Raw genomic sequence first — 15,929 nt, forward strand, 5'->3', positions numbered from 1 at the left:
AAGATCAAGAGCCTTCAAGTCCCCAAGGGTCAAGACTGTTCTCTACGCAGTGGCCAGGGTTACTTTACCAAGCAAAAGCCAAATACAGTTCCTCCACTTAAAACCCTCCAGTGCCAGTGACTTCTTACCTCACTCAGTAGAGGCCAAGGCCCTTACCAGGAAATGTTCTACTCTTAGGAATTTCACTCTGGCTCTTCTATCTGTCTGGAAGGTTCTTCTCCAGGTAATGGCATGGTTCCCTCTCTCATTTCCATCAGGCTCTCATCATAAGACACTCTCCCCCAGCTCTCTGTATCTAAAATTTTAACACTTACTCCAGACATTTCACATCTCACGTTGCTGCTTCATTTTTATCCTCCCGAGCACTAATCACCAAAATTCATTATATATATTTTATTTGTTACTGTCTGTCTCCCCCACTAGATTAAAATGCCTGCCACATGACACACATGACAGCAGGGTTGGTTTTTTTTTTTTTTTTTGGAAGATTTTATTTATTTATTTAATAGAGAGATCACAGATAGGCAGAGAGGCAGGAGAGAGAGAGGAGGGAGAAGCAGGCTCCCTGCTGAGCAGAGAGCCCAATGCGGGGCTCAATCCCAGGACTCTGGGATCATGACCTGAGCCGAAGGCAGACACTTAACCCACTGAGCCACCAGGCACCCCGACAGCAGGAAATTTTAACTGTCTTGCCTAACACCGTATCCTCAGCATCTCAAACACTGGGTGGCACAGAGTATTTAAGTGCTGAGTGAATGAGGACAGGATCCTCACAATTCTAAGTACTCTGGGTCCCTGGAACTCTGGAACCAGGCAGAGAAATAAATGCACAGGGGACTACCTCCCTCAAGAGTGAGGTAAAACGGAAGAGAGGACAGCTCTGTGGAAAAAAAGATTCCCAAGCCTTTATCACAGGTCAAATAAGCATGGGGAAGATCTAAAACAAGAGGCTGCCCATGAGGAGTGAACACCTAACAGGGATTAAAAAGCAGCCCATGAAAGAATCAGAGGATAAGCAAGAAGCCAGCAATGTCGATTTCAGCACAAAAGAACAAGGAGGGCTCTCCTTGCTGAGTGTTCCCTACGTGCCAGGCCAAGCAGCTGATAGGCACGATCCCATTTAATGCGCGCAATCCTAACAAGGGAGGTATTACCATTAGCTGCATTTTACCCAGGAAGCACAGAGCTCGGAGGCTAAGGCAGTCGAGCTAAGAGCAGTAGCAGAGCTGGAATTTTAAACCGTGTGCGATGTGTTCCAAAGTCCACGCGTGATCTGCTCTGCTCTCTGGCCCTCAGGATCTCGGAAGGGAGAGTGAGTCACTGGGCTATTCCCCCTCCCTGCCTGAGGGAGAAGCCTCCACCAGACCTCAGTGGTGAAGGGCACAAGGCCCAGTGGGCAGAGGGGCCTGGCAAACGAGGGCTCCCACAAGGCTCAAGGGAGGCCTCCCTGGAGTGGAGGGTGCATCGGAGTGTGCCTTGGACAGGGTCAACAGCGGCACCAGATGCCACAGCAGCGGGAGCAGCCACGAAGGCTAATTATCCCTGCTGACCCGCCAGGAACTCTCCTAAGGTCTTTAACCTACTGAAGCAACCCCACGATTCAGAACATTACCATCCCCATTTTACACTCAGGGAAATGCAGTCACTGCTCAGGTTAAATATTTGTTCCCAAGGAGCAGAGCAGAGATCGGAATGCACGCACTTTGCTCCAGGTTCATCCTGTAGAGAATTATTCCGGCACAAGAGAAAATGGGGGAAAAGGGCTGCCCATGACACACGTGCACACGGTCCCCCCGGGCGTGTGACAGAAGTCCTCCCTTGGCTTCTCTGAGGCCTATCCCATAGTTACTAATAGCAGTTGCGTCCTGTACTCTCCCCATCCCCACCTCCTGCCTTCATCGGCCCTGATTTGTTTGTTGCCAGGCTGTCTCCCAGAGGCCTCTGATCTAATGGCAAGCATTTCTCCCCCAAGATGCTACCCTCAATTAGTGGTGAAATTTAAATCTGCCACACAGAAAGCACTCTGCTCATTTACCCAGGCAAATGAGCTAAATCAGGAGGAAGGTCACAGCTCTAAGTATCTGTCAAAGACCATTTTTAGAGAGGGCTTCCATTTGCGTGGAGAAGATGAGGGCCACCTCTGACCTGCAAACCATACAGACAAGCTGAATTACAGCCGCAGCCCTCAAGCCGTGGCTCTGGGGCTCGGCACTCGCCCTCAGCCACCCCAGCTCAGCAGCCTCACCTTTCCTCCCCTCACAAACTGCCCCCAGGGCTGAATCTTTCATTTTGGAGTCTCACTGGTAAGTATCAGCAAGAACACCTCCTTATCTGCGGGGCAGAATAGCCAAAGCTGAATCAGAGAGCAAGGCTCTGCAGTGGGCCGGCATGCAAACGCCATGGGGTTATTGCGATCTGTGCTAACCACAGTCTCAACTCAAAACCACAGACAGAACCGCGGCAAAGACAACAGTGACGTCACAAGGTACCAGAAGAATTCAAGATTCTTTCAAGCCAGACCCACTTTGCAAACAGAAATGATACAGCTGCTAAAAGAATATGAGAGACAGCTCTGTGGACCCACATCCGCCCTGGCCAGAACCAACCCTCGCTCCTTAGAAGACACGAAACACAAAGGCATGGATAGGAAGTGAAGGGAACTCTTACTGCTTTAGCTCACAGCTTCACAGATGATTATCCCTTCAGGGACTGAAAGGTCTTTTAAACCGTCATGCTCAACATGCTGAAATCAATTATTAAAAGCTGCCTCACTCCTGGTTTTGTACTTGAAGCACAAGAGTGTGCAAACATGCACCAAAATTCATGTACAAGAATGTTCCCAGCAGCACTATTCACAGCCGCCCCAAACTGGAAAGCACCCAAATGTCCACAAAGAGCAGAATGAATAAACAGATAGCGGATTACTCGTATGACGGAAAAGCACACGAGGAGAACAGTCTCCAATCCCATGGCTGAATTTACAGATTTGACCGGGTGACTCTCACAGACATGGTGCAGAGAGACAGAAGCCACGCACCATACCGCACATTTGGTACAAGCCCACTTTGGTTTCAAAACACGAAAAGACAAGCTTACCCCATGCTGTTAGAAGCCAGGAGAGTGGTGATCCCTGGCAAAAGGGTTCTGTGGGAACTACTCCCCTTCTGTCCCCCGAACCGGCCACACAGTGGTGCTTGGTTTGCAGCCGTTCACTGAGCTGTAATTTAATGACGGGTGTACTGTGCTTTAATGGACGCTATACTACAATAAGAAGTTTTAAAAAACTGTCCCTAGTCGCTGTCCCGTCTCATCCCCAACTGTTCTGGGGAGATGTCCTGCTTGGGTTTCTATAACCACAGCAAGTCAGCAACAGGCGCCGTCAAGATACCGGCTACCACCAACTGAATGATTCCTGGGGACCAGGCATCATGTGAGAACGTCACAAACAGGAGTGCATTTACTTCTCAAAAACTCTCTGAAGGAACTATTTTTATTCCCAGTTTGGAAGAACAGAAAAACAAAGCTTAGCCAGTTCAAGCCGAAGGCCGGCTACTACCTACGGAAGTCAGGATGCCAGGGGGTGACACCAAAGCTTAAGGTCCTACCGCTGGGCTGTCGGAATGGGAAACGTGTTTATGTTATAAATGCTAAAGTTACATTAGGCCCTCAAGCCGTTTTCTTTTTCATGCCACTGACCTTTTTGATTGAGTCCAGGCCAGCTGTCTTCTAAGAGCTATCACATTCTGGACTTGCCTAATTGTTTCTTCATGGTAAGATTCAGATTATGCATTTTCAGCAAAGAGACACAGAAGGTTTGGTTGAACTAACAGTAGGGGTGCCAGGTCTGGTCACTTTGTTAAGGTGGTAACCCCCAGATCTCTTCATTATAAAGGTACATTTCCCCTTGGTAATTAATGTGTCGGGTGATATTTCGAGACTACGTAAATACCAAGTTCCTTCAGAACTGTTCCCCAGTGATTTTTTTTTTTTAAGGTTTTAAAAATTAACTACTGGGGCATAATTTATATATGATAAACTATATCCATTTAAAGGGTACAATTTGATAGTTTTGAATATGCATACGTGTGTGAAATCATCACTACAATCAAGATACAGAATATTTCCATCATCCCCACGTTTTTCCCATGCCTCTGGCCATCAGTTCCTCCGGCCACTCCTTGCTCTCAGGCAACCACTGATCTGTCTGCTATCGCTATAGATTAGTTTGCATTTACAGAGCTTTATATAAACGGAATCAGAATTTGCAGTCTTTTGTGTCTGGCCTGAACCACTCTCAGCATATAATGCTTCTAAGATCCAACCACGCTACTGTACGTAACTGTAATTCTTCCTTCTGGCCCCTGAGTAGTGATCCAGTCGATGGCTGGATCAGTGTTTATTCACCTGCTGACAGACACTGGGTGGTTTCCAGTTTGGGGCTCTCATGAACAAAGCTGCTAGAAACAGCTGAGTACAAGTCTTTGTGTGAATATGTTTTGTTTTGTTTTCCTTTCTCTTGGGCAAATACCTAGGAGTAGGATGGTTAAGTATACATTTAGCTTCCAATAAACTGCCAAAGTTTTCCAAAGGGAGTCTACCTTTTATATTCTTACCAGCAGCGTATGACGGTTCTAACTGCTCCATATCCTTACTTGGTCCTGTCACTCATTAAATTCTCCAGTGATTTTATTTTTTAAGATTTTATTTATTTATTTTTTTTGTCAGAGAGAGCGAGAGAGAGCGAGCACAGGCAGAGGGAGAAGCAGGCTCCCTGCCGAGCAAGGGGCCTCAAGCAGCACTCGATCTGAGCACCCTGGAATCATAACCTGAGCTGAAGGCAGATGCTTAACCGGCTGAGCCTCCCAGGCATCCTTCCCCAGTGATTTTAAAATCCAATAATGTTCCTTGCCTGAATTAATTGTGCATTTGTGTGATTATGTCTAACTCTCCCACCCCAAACATCATGGGGGACACTTTAGTTCAACCCAGTTCCTAGCATATAATAGGGGCTTCATTAATATAAAGTCAGTAAATTATCTGTTGAATGAATCTGCAGACTTCCCCCCCAATCCCAACAAAAAGACAGTAAGCTAAAATTTTTAAGACCTACTACTGACTTCTCAGGAAGTTTCTAACTTTCTTTCATTCTTTCTTTTTTTTTTTTTTAAGATTTTATTTATTGACAGACAGAGATCACAAGGAAGCAGAGAAGCAGGCTAGAGAGAGAGAGAGGCAGGCTCCCTGTTGAGCAGAGAGCCCAGGACCCTGGTATCATGACCTGAGCCGAAGGCAGAGGTTTTAACCCACTGAGCCACCCAGGCGCCCCAAGTTTCTACCTTTCTATAACCCTTGGTGCTGTGTCCTATATTCTACTAAACCAGAGAGGTCAAGCTTGACCTGATTCTGCTGCCCAACAAGGAGCAGTGCCCCAGAAGGCAAATACAGAGGCCCCTCTTGCATTACACAGCCTGCTTAACGCGGGCAATGAAAGTTGTGTGGCTCAATTCCAGGCCCTGAAGGAAAGGGGTTTGAAAAGAAATATAATGTTAACTAACTAGAATTTAAACAAAGATTTGGAAAAAAAAAAAAAAAATGAGCATCAGCTGCAATACTGTGCCCAGGCAGGTGCTGCCTTGAAAAGCCATGCCCCAGGCCTGTCCCTGGGTGAGAGTCGGTCTAAGAGCAGTGGAAGAGACTATTAAGGCTGCCACCTTCTCTCTGGCCAGACTAGCCCTGCACTTTATTGACACAGTCTCCCTATGGCTGATAAAAGATGCTGACACCTCCCAAGGGCCCGCTTCCTGCTGCATCTGGGTTCTTCGAGCAACAAAACAATTTCTTGTGAAATGAGGTCGCATATGCCAAGTGCTCAGTACAATGCCTGGACCATAGCAAGCTCTCCATAAATGTGTCAGGAACAGAAAGTGGGGAGAGTTAATATGATGGCAGGCCATCTTTGGCATTATTATTTTAAACAGCTGCCAGGCTTCCCTGGCTGCAGGGACTTTCTCATTCAATGGGGACAAACTGAAATTAAGATACACTAACAAAACCATGGCCTACCAGTTATTTATACCGTATGGTCTGACCGCATTATAATTCAAGATGTAAAAGAGGGGCCTTCCGCCCACATGAAACTGCTTCTTCTTGGGAACAATTTCTTTTCTCAGCCCTCTGTGGCACTTGCTATAGGAACTGGTCACCTCTTAATAAGCCAAGCAATAAAGAAAGGGACTATTAGATGGGAAATCATTTTTGCTACTGCCACCCCACCCCCTCCCACTGCCAAAAGGAAAAGGTTAAAGATCACAGAACGAGGGGCCAATGAGGTTTAGTCTTACACATTATTCAGAAAAATCATTCCTAGGGAATGCTATTTTTAGTTCATGGCCAACAAGCGAGGCCACAGGCCCTTGGAACACATGCAGTGGCGCCCAGAGGAGCAGGGCACAAGGCATTCAGCCTCCAGGATACGAGACCTTCGGGGACTGAGGGGCAGGGACACTTGGAAGCTCCCTCAGGGGGTTTCTCTGCTGTAGGATGTGGATGTTTCCCCCTTCCCACGCTGTGGCTCAAAACTGGTCCAGAGACCTGGGATTTAAAACCATTCTGCGACCACAGTGAGGTATATAGATGGCATACTTAGCCTGACAAATTTTTCTCATATTCTCAGGAAGACTGTAAGTAGGTTCTAAAAGTAACTCCTCCGGCGAGATGAACTCTGGACAGGACTGAATATTCCTACTTCCTGCCTTGCAAAGGAGAGCCAGATTAACTTGGCCAATGTTCTCTTTTTACTCGGGAGTCACATTGCTGTAGAAGGGAAGCAGGGGCTCCACTGCCCTGACAGTTTTCCATGTGGAGGGAAATTGGGGGGAGAAAGTGTTCTAGCCAGAAATACAAAGTCAGTCTGACCTCCAGCAGTGACCCCAGAGCAGCTGCAGAAGATACGAGCTCGCTTCCAGCCTGATCCCGTAACTAGAGCAGAAAGTGAAAAGCTGTGATCCTATTAGCACAGCAAGCACAGAGATGGTCTCTGAGCTGGGCTGGGCTCAAGGCATCTGCAAATCAATCCAAAAGCTGTTCTACCTCCCGGCCATTTCCTGAACACATTCCAATTTTAGGAAGTATGAAACAAGGGTAAGTGAACTGGTCAGAAAGCTCGGGGGTGGGGGGGGGGGAGGCAGATGCAATCCAAAATGAACCTCCCACTTGCGGTGCTGGAGAAGACCTAAGAATGTGGCGCTGTGGAGAGGTCCAACAGGGTCCTAACAGCAGCAGCAGCAGCAGCAAATTTTGAGGTAAGAAAACAGTGATCCTTTCCTTATGGTCTGTATCTAGGAGGAGCTGGCAATTTACTCACAAACTATGAGGAGGATACAAGGCAGTCACAGGCACCTGCCGCGGGTCACCCCTGGAATGTGGGGTTGCCGGCAAACAAAGCTTCTCTCCATAGACTCTCCAAGGTGTCCCCACCCCATCCCTGGCCTTCATCTCTTGCCACCCTCTTCTCAGGTCAAATTTAAAATGCAGTTGGCCTGGAGATGGAATCATAAAGATGATGCCGAAGGTATATATGTGTAAAAGTAAAACAAAATATAAGCTTCAGAATGGTAGGCACATGATTTCTTGGGGGGGGGTAGTATTAGCAGAAAACATAACTGAACTATTTCAGATTACTTCCAGAGATGGGGATTGTAAAGGACTGTCACTTTCTATTTTATATCTGTATTTTTAGTAATTTTTTATTGTGAGCAACCTGATGATTCTTATAATTAGAAAAAATAGTAAGGTGACAGGATGGTTCGAGTTATCCCCATTCACAATGCTCACGCTCCTGCCTCTTGAACCCAAGGTCTCAGCGGGAAGGTTTCTGGCACCACTGCTGTGAGACTGGGGCGGGGGCAGCAACCCAGGCCCTGAGGCACACAAGGAGAGGGGCTCCTTTCGGGATTTCTTGCTGGATTTCATACCCACCATATTAGGCAGGAGTGTGAGCTCCCAAGCATCGGCTTTGAAAGTGATGATGCAGTATTTTATGTGCCAGGACAAGCAAAGTGCCCAGGTGTATAAGACAGACACAAAAACTATGACTTTCGACTGAACTGCTTAGGACAGACCCTGCAAACATACTTCATTTGCAGTGTCCTCTCCAATCAGCCAGATGAACTGCCTGAACTGCCACATGGAAACGAGTCCCAAGACGATTTCTATCATGAGCAAGAGAGGGAGATGGGATGGAGAGGTCAGGTGGCAGCAGAGGCTCTTCCTAAGTGCAAGTTCGGTGTAAGTCAGTCAGACCTGGGAAAACACCTAATCCATAATTCATTCAATCATTCCACAATGTCTCATCAGTCCCAGGCCTCTGCTCAGCCGGGAGCCGCACGATGAGGCAGCCATGGTTGGTGTCAGAAGGGGGCTGCGGACGCTGAAGGGCTACAGACAGCACACCACGCGAGGTGACATTCTAGAAGACGACTGTCTAGACTTCTCAAATAAGGTTATCATTCAAAACAGAACAAAACAAAACACATCAAAAGGCAAAGAGAATTGTTCTGACCTGAAGGGACAAAGGAAGCAATAGCCGAATGCACTGTGAACACTGCTTCGATCTCAGAGCAAAGTCTCAGCTGTAAGAGAGAGTTTAAGTCACCTGAGTCAACTTGAACACGGACTGCATGTGGAACACTACTGAACTAACGCTATCATTCTTGAAAGTGATAATGTCACTGCAATTATAGAGGAGAAACTCCTTAAGCTTAGGGATATACGCTGAGATTTTTAGGAGTGAAGTGATGTGGGATCCATGGCTTATTCTCAAATGGCTTAACAACAATTAAAATTAGGGGAAGAAAGGGCAGATGTGGCAAAATGTTAACCCCTGGGGAACACTGAGTCATTATCATACTAGTCTCTCAACTCTTCAATGGGTTTTCCTACATTCCGTTTAGAAGCGGGGGAGAAAGCCAAGTTACAGGTATCTCCAGTCACTGGCAGAGCCTGACGGGCAGCAGAAAGCAGCAGCAACTGTGCTGGCGAAGCGGCCGCGACAAGCAGCACAAGAAGCCCGTGCCTGGGCTGCGGGCCACACGCAGCGCCTCAGCGCAAGTCTCCCGAAACCTCAGGGGGAGTCCATGGAGCCAGGGCCTGTTATTACCCCCAGTTTACAGATGAGCAAATGGCAGAGCAATGATCCCAGACTTGGTCTAACTGCAGATCTGAAGCTCAATATCATTACTCCAAAATGCCTGTCCTAGCTAATCTGCTTCTTTAAGTCCATCAGGAGGAGAAAATGCCACAAGAGTCCCCAAACAGGGGAATGCTTAAATGGTCTGTGATCCAGGTACTTCCTAGAACATTATGCAGCAATTACATGTCATGTTCTTTGAGGGAGATCCCCTCTGCTTGCTAGATGGGATGCTGCCCGATTCATGAAAACTTATAACCTGTTGCTCTTCAAATTAAAAGAAAAAGGAAAAAAGTCATATTTTCACGAAGTAGTTAATGACAGGGAGCACGCTCACAAAGCAATGTCTGGCTTAAAAAGCAGTGATTCTCAAAAAATGGTCCTCCAACCCACCTCTAGGTCACTGAATCCTTTTCCTGCAGGAAAACAGGAGTAGATAAGCTGGTAAAGTCAGGGCTCTTTCGGCTCATCTAAGTTATGCTAGAAAAATTTTTTTTTTTTTTAAAGATTTCATTTATCTACTGAACAGAGAGATCACAAGTAGGCAGAGAGGCAGGCAGAGAGAGGAGGAAGCAGGCTCCCCCACCGAGCAGAGAGCCCAACACGGGGCCCGATCCCAGCACCCCGGGATCACGACCTGAGCCAAAGGCAGAGGCTTCAACCCACTGAGCCACCCAGGTGCCCCTATGCTAGAAAATTTTTAAGAACTATCATACTGCAGGGGCACCTGGGTGGCTTAGTCGTTAAGCATCTGCCTTCAGCTCAGGTCATGATCCCAGGGTCCTGGGACTGAGCCCCGCATCAGGCTCCCTGCTCAATGGGGAGCCTGCTTCTCCCTCTCCCACTCCCCCTGCTTGTGTTCCCTCTCTTGCTGTCTCTATCAAATAAATGAATAAAATCTTAAAAAAAAAACAACTATCATACTGCATACTCTGACTTATGTAAAAGTAAAAACCAACACACAAACGCAGAGCAATAAGGCTATCAGGAAACGCAGCATACCATCAACAGTGGTATTCACTAAGTGGAAGGTCAATGAATCTTTAAATTCTTTCTCACAGTTTTTAGCACTTGTTGAATTTCTATGAACATGCCTCAATTTTATGAAGAGGAAAAAAATTCTTTTAGGGAAAAGAGCACACAACCCCCCTGCCACACACGCTAAATTCATAGATACCACATTTAAAATACTTCTCTCCTGAAATTCTACTAAGTACAAATTAATGCGGGATGAGGGGAAGTATGTAACAAAATTTAAAGGCAGGAAGGCAAGCGGGCAGACAGGCAGGCAGGAGGGGGTGGGAGAAACAGTGGAATTAAGGTATTCCAGGTTGAAGACCACTTACTTAATCAACAAGTAATGCATATTGTGTGCCACACTCAGAAGAACAGAGAAGCCTACTCCCAGCAAGCTGAAATGTGCCTGAGAACTACCAGGGAGGTCACATTCAAAGGGCTACTGGCGGTGGGGAGTCTTGGAAGAAGGAGGACAAGTTCCAGAGGCAAGGAGGAACGCAGGATACATTTCATACCATACGAAGAACACATGCAAAGCAGAGAAATAAAAAGAAATTCCGCTGGTGGGAATGCAAGCTGGTGCAGCCACTCTGGAAAACAGCATGGAGGCTCCTCAGAAAGTTGAAAATAGAGCTTCCCTACGACCCAGCAATTGCACTACTCGGTATTTACCCTGCAGAGGTAGTGATCCGAAGGGGCACGTGCAGCTGAATGTTTACAGCAGCAATGTGCCCAACAGCCAAACTATGGAAAGAGCCCAGATGTCCATCGACAGAGGAGTGGATAAAGATGTGGTATCTATATACAATGGGATACTATGGAATGGAATACAGCCTTCAATAAAATGCAATCATTTGCAACGACCACCATTTGCAACAACATGGATGGAACTAGAGGGTATTATGCTAAGTGAAATAAGTCACTTTCTCAGTCAGAGAAAGACAATTGCCATATGATCTGATATGTGGAATTTAAAAAACAAAACAGAGGATCATAGGGGAAGAGAGGAAAAAATAAGATGAAGAAACCAGGGAGGGAGACAAACCATGAGAGACTCTTAATCGTAGGAAACAAATGGAGGGTTGTTGGAGGAGTGGGGGTGGGGGGATGCGGTAACTGGGGGACAGGCATTAAGGAGGTACGTGATGTGATAAGCGCTGGGTGTTATAGAAGACTGCTGAATCACTGACTTCTACCTCGGAAACCAGTAATACGTTATATGTTAACTTAAATTTTAAAAATTAGGGAAAAAAGAAATTCAGCTTGTATTCTCGTAAAACAATTTAAAAATTAATGCTTGTTGTAGTATAAAACAGAAAGTGGGGGAGAGGAAAGGAAGAACGAAGGGAGAGAGGGCCAGAGGAGAGAGGGCCAGGCAGACCACCGTAACGGTACTATACACGGGAGGGGGCAAGACTGTGGCCTGCATCTGGGAGGCAGAGAGACAGCAAGAAGAGCTTTATGGTGGGGTGCCTGGGTGGCTCAGTGGGTTAAGCCTCTGCCTTCAGCTCAGGTCATGGTCTCAGAGTCCTGGGATCGAACCCCACATCGGGCTCTCTGCTGGGCTGGGAGGCTGCTTCATCCTCTCTCTCTGCCTGTCTCTATCCTTACTTGTGATCTCTTGTGATCTCTCTCTGTCAAATAAATAAATAAAATCTTAAAAAAAAAAAAAAAAGAGCTTTTTGGTAGAGAACTTCGTGAAATCAGGAGGGACTGCAGAGTGTGATGGTGGGGAAACGGAAGTGAAATGGAGGAGACAGAGCTCAGAGATGACAAAGCAAAAGTGACTTAGACATAGACTTGGGAACTGATTGGAGATGACCCTGCAGGTTTCTTGGTGACAGGGTGGACAGTGGCACAATCTCACAGAGCTTTAAGAAAAGCAACAGCTTGGTAGTGGCTGGTGGTGAAGCCTTAAACCCACAAGTATTCGCAGGCAGAAGGGCAAGAAGAGGCCCAAGTGCATCCGTGGACAGCAAACCGTGAGTCACGGCTGAGAGTGAGAGAAGCAAGGTGGGTGGGGCAGGTCGAGGCCACTGACATGCTCAGCTAGAGGGCAGGTGGGTGACGTCCCTGCACCTTGGGCTACAGCAGGTGAGCCACGTGAGGAGACCATTCACACGAGGCTCGCAGAAAAAGGAAAGCTCTCCCTGACAGGAGAAAAGCAACTAATACATGCTGAAGGAATCAGGGAGTAACGCTACAGGGAAAGAGTAGCTTAGCGCACACCACCGCCTTCCCCAAGGCATCAGCGCAAACGCTGCCAGTGATGGACAACTTGACGTGCTGCGCCACACGGTGTGATGCATCGAGAACACAGCATCGCTTCCCTGCTGTTTCTGCCCAAGGTGCAAATACAAACCTAATCATGAAGAAAATAGCCCCAAACCACCAAACTGAGGAGGAACCTACTACAAAATAATGATCTGTATTCTTGAAAACTATCAAACCCATGCGGCGCCTGGGGAGCTAAGTTGGAAGCATCTGCCTTTGGCTTGAGTCATGATGCTGGGGTCCTGGGATGGAGGCCCACATCGGGCTCCCTGCTCAGCGGGGAGCCTGCTTCGCCGCCCCCCCGCCACTCCCCTGCTTGTCCTCTGATAAAGAAATAAAATCTTTAAAAAACAAAAAACAACAATAAATTATCAAGGCCATGAACAATAGATAGGCTGAAGTGTTCTAGATTAAAAGAGACTAGAGGCTTGACAACTAACCCTATCGTGTGGTGCAGGGTTAGGTCCTGGACCAAAATAAATTTGTGTTTTGCTATGAAGGACATGACTAGGACAATTGATGAAATAAAGACATCCACAGACTGGGTAGGTTAGTGCTGGGTCGGTGCTAATGTCCTGAGTGTGACAGCTGCTTGGTGATTATGGAAGAGAATGTTTTTAGAAAATACACACAGAGACAGAAATAAAGGTGCATCAGATTTGCAAACTTCCAAATATTTCAGAAAAAAGATACAAATAAAAATGCAGAAAGAATGGTGTGGGGAAACCGGTAAAATCCTTTTAAGGAACCTGGGAATTTTTCTAACTTTCAATTTGTTTAAACTTAGAATTTTTATGCCTTTCCAATAAGTCTAAAACAAAAAGTTCAGGAAAAAATGCCCTCCCCGCCCCCGAGCTGACACAAAGTGTCTCTCTGAAGTGCTAGGTCAACAAGTACAGGCTTCAGTCACCTGAATCGAATCTCTGTGCAGATTTTCTCCTTACCCAAGGGAGAAATGCCAGAGAGAAATGGACATAAAACCAGGGTCAAAAAGACGGAGAGGGAGAAAAGGCTTTGGGAACAGAATAAACTAAACCAAGCTGCAGATGTGCTACGATTAGGTGAAGTGCTTACTGTGACTCAGCCCTGATGTGTTGCAGAGAAAACTCTGGAAAGAACTACAAAGTCTTTAGCAGGCTTCAACTTGAAGCTTATTTTCCCTGATTTGGCACATCCTAAGTAAATATTAATGCCGTCGTGCAGCTTAACAGGATGCCGCTGAAACTGCGTGCAGAACCTGGGACACACACGGTACTGAGCATCGCCGCAGAGAACACTGGAATCAGAGAGACACAGAGCAAGGCTCTAACCCCAACCCTGGTTTCGAATTAGTGTGAGCCTGTGTTCCTGAGCACCCCCGTCAATGCTTCACAGCTAACAGAACCACAGGCCTGCGACACCCGCTTCTCCTCCAAGTCAGCAGCTTCGAAAGCACCCGTGAGAAAACCAAGGGAAACAACGGCATGAAAACGGAAGCTCCAAGGGTTTCCAAAGAGAGACAGAAGAGACACATCACTGGATCCCACTAAATGAACAAAATGGATGTTTTCAACACAGGGAAAATCTCGTCACTGCAGGAACAATGTGGAATACATGAAGACGGATGGCATGTTAGCACCAAGCTGTCAGTGGACTTGAAACAGAGCTGCCTGACCAGAAGACAGCCAAGGATCCTCTCCGGTTTTTGACCTCAGGGGGAAAGAAAAAATCTGTCAGTAACAAATCTCAGGCACCTGCTCAATGGCCAAGGGCTGTAACGGTCACCACCATTCCTGCACTGTATTAAGCCAAAGTACACTAGCACTTGTGTCCAGTGTGGCGCTGGGGACACAATGCTAATATGACGCTTCCCCTGCCCTCGAGCAGCTGACAGACCCGTGAGGACACACACAGTGGGCTGCCTGCTGTGCCAGGGAGCTGACAGAGCTCAGAGGGGCACCTCACACCAGCTGCAGCCGCAGTCCTGAGAACCAGAGGCTCCGCACACTGAAAGGTCGAACAGATCCCGTATGTCAGCCTCAGAACCATGCACAGATGGAGAGCCGTCCAGATGGCTAGCTCCTTCTCAGAAAGCCTCTCACATTTAAGGTGAGATGATCCCAGAGTCTCCAAATGGCTCAGGCCCCTAGAAAGTATCCCGCAGGCAGTGAAAGCCGGCATCAGCTCTGAGCGGCACTCTTACCTGTGGCTTCGATGTACTCAATACATCGCTCAATAAAAACAGGGATGGGCTTCTCTGGAGTCACGACAGTTGTCAAGGGCACCCCAAAGTAGTTACTCTCCCAGGTTGCCTTTGTGATGGATGGCCGGGGTTTGGGCTTTGGTTTCTGTATAGGAAAGAGAAAAGAAAGCACAAAAACAGAGTGAGAATCAACTCAACAGCTCAAACATTGGTAAGGCTTCTAGAAGGGAACTCACGGTGGTGTGGAAACTGCTGGAAAGACTCTGAACAGGATAGAGACCCACTCGTTCTTCTCACTAATTTTGTAATTTCTAGCCTCCGAATATCACACAAGATGCCAGCAAGCTGACACACAGTCACACCTCTGGTGTGAGACTGCATTATCAAAACAAAGGTGTTTATAAGAAGCAGGCCATGTTTAGTTAATAACAATGAGATGACTATCCACATCCTTTATCAGGGGTGCCCCGAGTAAACAGGAAGTTTTCCAAACATCCCACATGGATAATGAATGTTATATACTCAAAGATGGCTAAAATCTTTAAAAAGATAAAAGACAGAAATGAGAATGAGAAATTTCCTCATTCCAGAAAAGAGAGCATGCATTCTGCTGGGGATGAAAGCTGAAAGGGAGACCCTCCTTTGCTACATTGGCCTGGGTTAATCCTCAGCCATTTAGGAATGAGGGAAGGGTAAAACCAACTAATCAAACAGGACAAAGAAAAGAATACTTTGTCCCTTGCCCAGCAAGTCCCTTCCTACTATGATTTGAGGGCTCACTAGGTGCCAAGCAAGTCCCAAATACTACTTCTTTTAAACCTCAGGACATTACACTCTACTGAGAAAAATGTCCCACACACCCGCCCAAATGACACAACTAGTAAGTGCCAGCGCTGGGAGTCAAAACCAGGAGGGTTTGTCTCCAAAGCTCATGCTCATAAACACTATTGAGATACTCTTCCCGAACTGATCAATCCTTTTATTTTGAAGCTCACATGAGGAAAAAATGCTCTAAACAAATGGTCAATTTCCTAAAAGCCACAGAAATACACCTGAAATTTTGGCCTTTCGGTAAAATAGCTAGGTGAGCATCTTTCGGTAAAATATCTGAGGAGGAGGGTAACCAAAGGGGATCAAGGTAAATGGACTCAGGTGTAGCTCCAGCAATACAGTTTCATCTCCAAGTTAATGAGACCAAATTAGAAGAGCAGGTATGGGGCATCTGGGTGGCTCAGTCAGTTGAGCACCTGCCTTCTGCTCAGGTCATGA

The 15,929-nt window shown here is 46.8% G+C and overlaps 1 protein-coding gene across 1 annotated transcript in view; it reads right to left on the bottom strand.

Annotated features, from left to right (window-relative positions):
- The window catches only part of ARHGAP35 (Rho GTPase activating protein 35), a 125,450-nt gene that overhangs the window by 46,179 nt on the left and 63,342 nt on the right, over positions 1 to 15,929 (bottom strand). The window contains exon 3 of the mRNA XM_044257044.1: positions 14,661 to 14,805. Coding sequence (XP_044112979.1) covers positions 14,661 to 14,805 — 145 coding nt within the window. The remainder of the gene's footprint in view (positions 1 to 14,660; positions 14,806 to 15,929) is intronic.

This window comes from Neovison vison, chromosome 7 (genome assembly GCF_020171115.1).
Source record: "Neovison vison isolate M4711 chromosome 7, ASM_NN_V1, whole genome shotgun sequence".
Classification (NCBI taxonomy): domain Eukaryota; kingdom Metazoa; phylum Chordata; class Mammalia; order Carnivora; family Mustelidae; genus Neogale; species Neogale vison.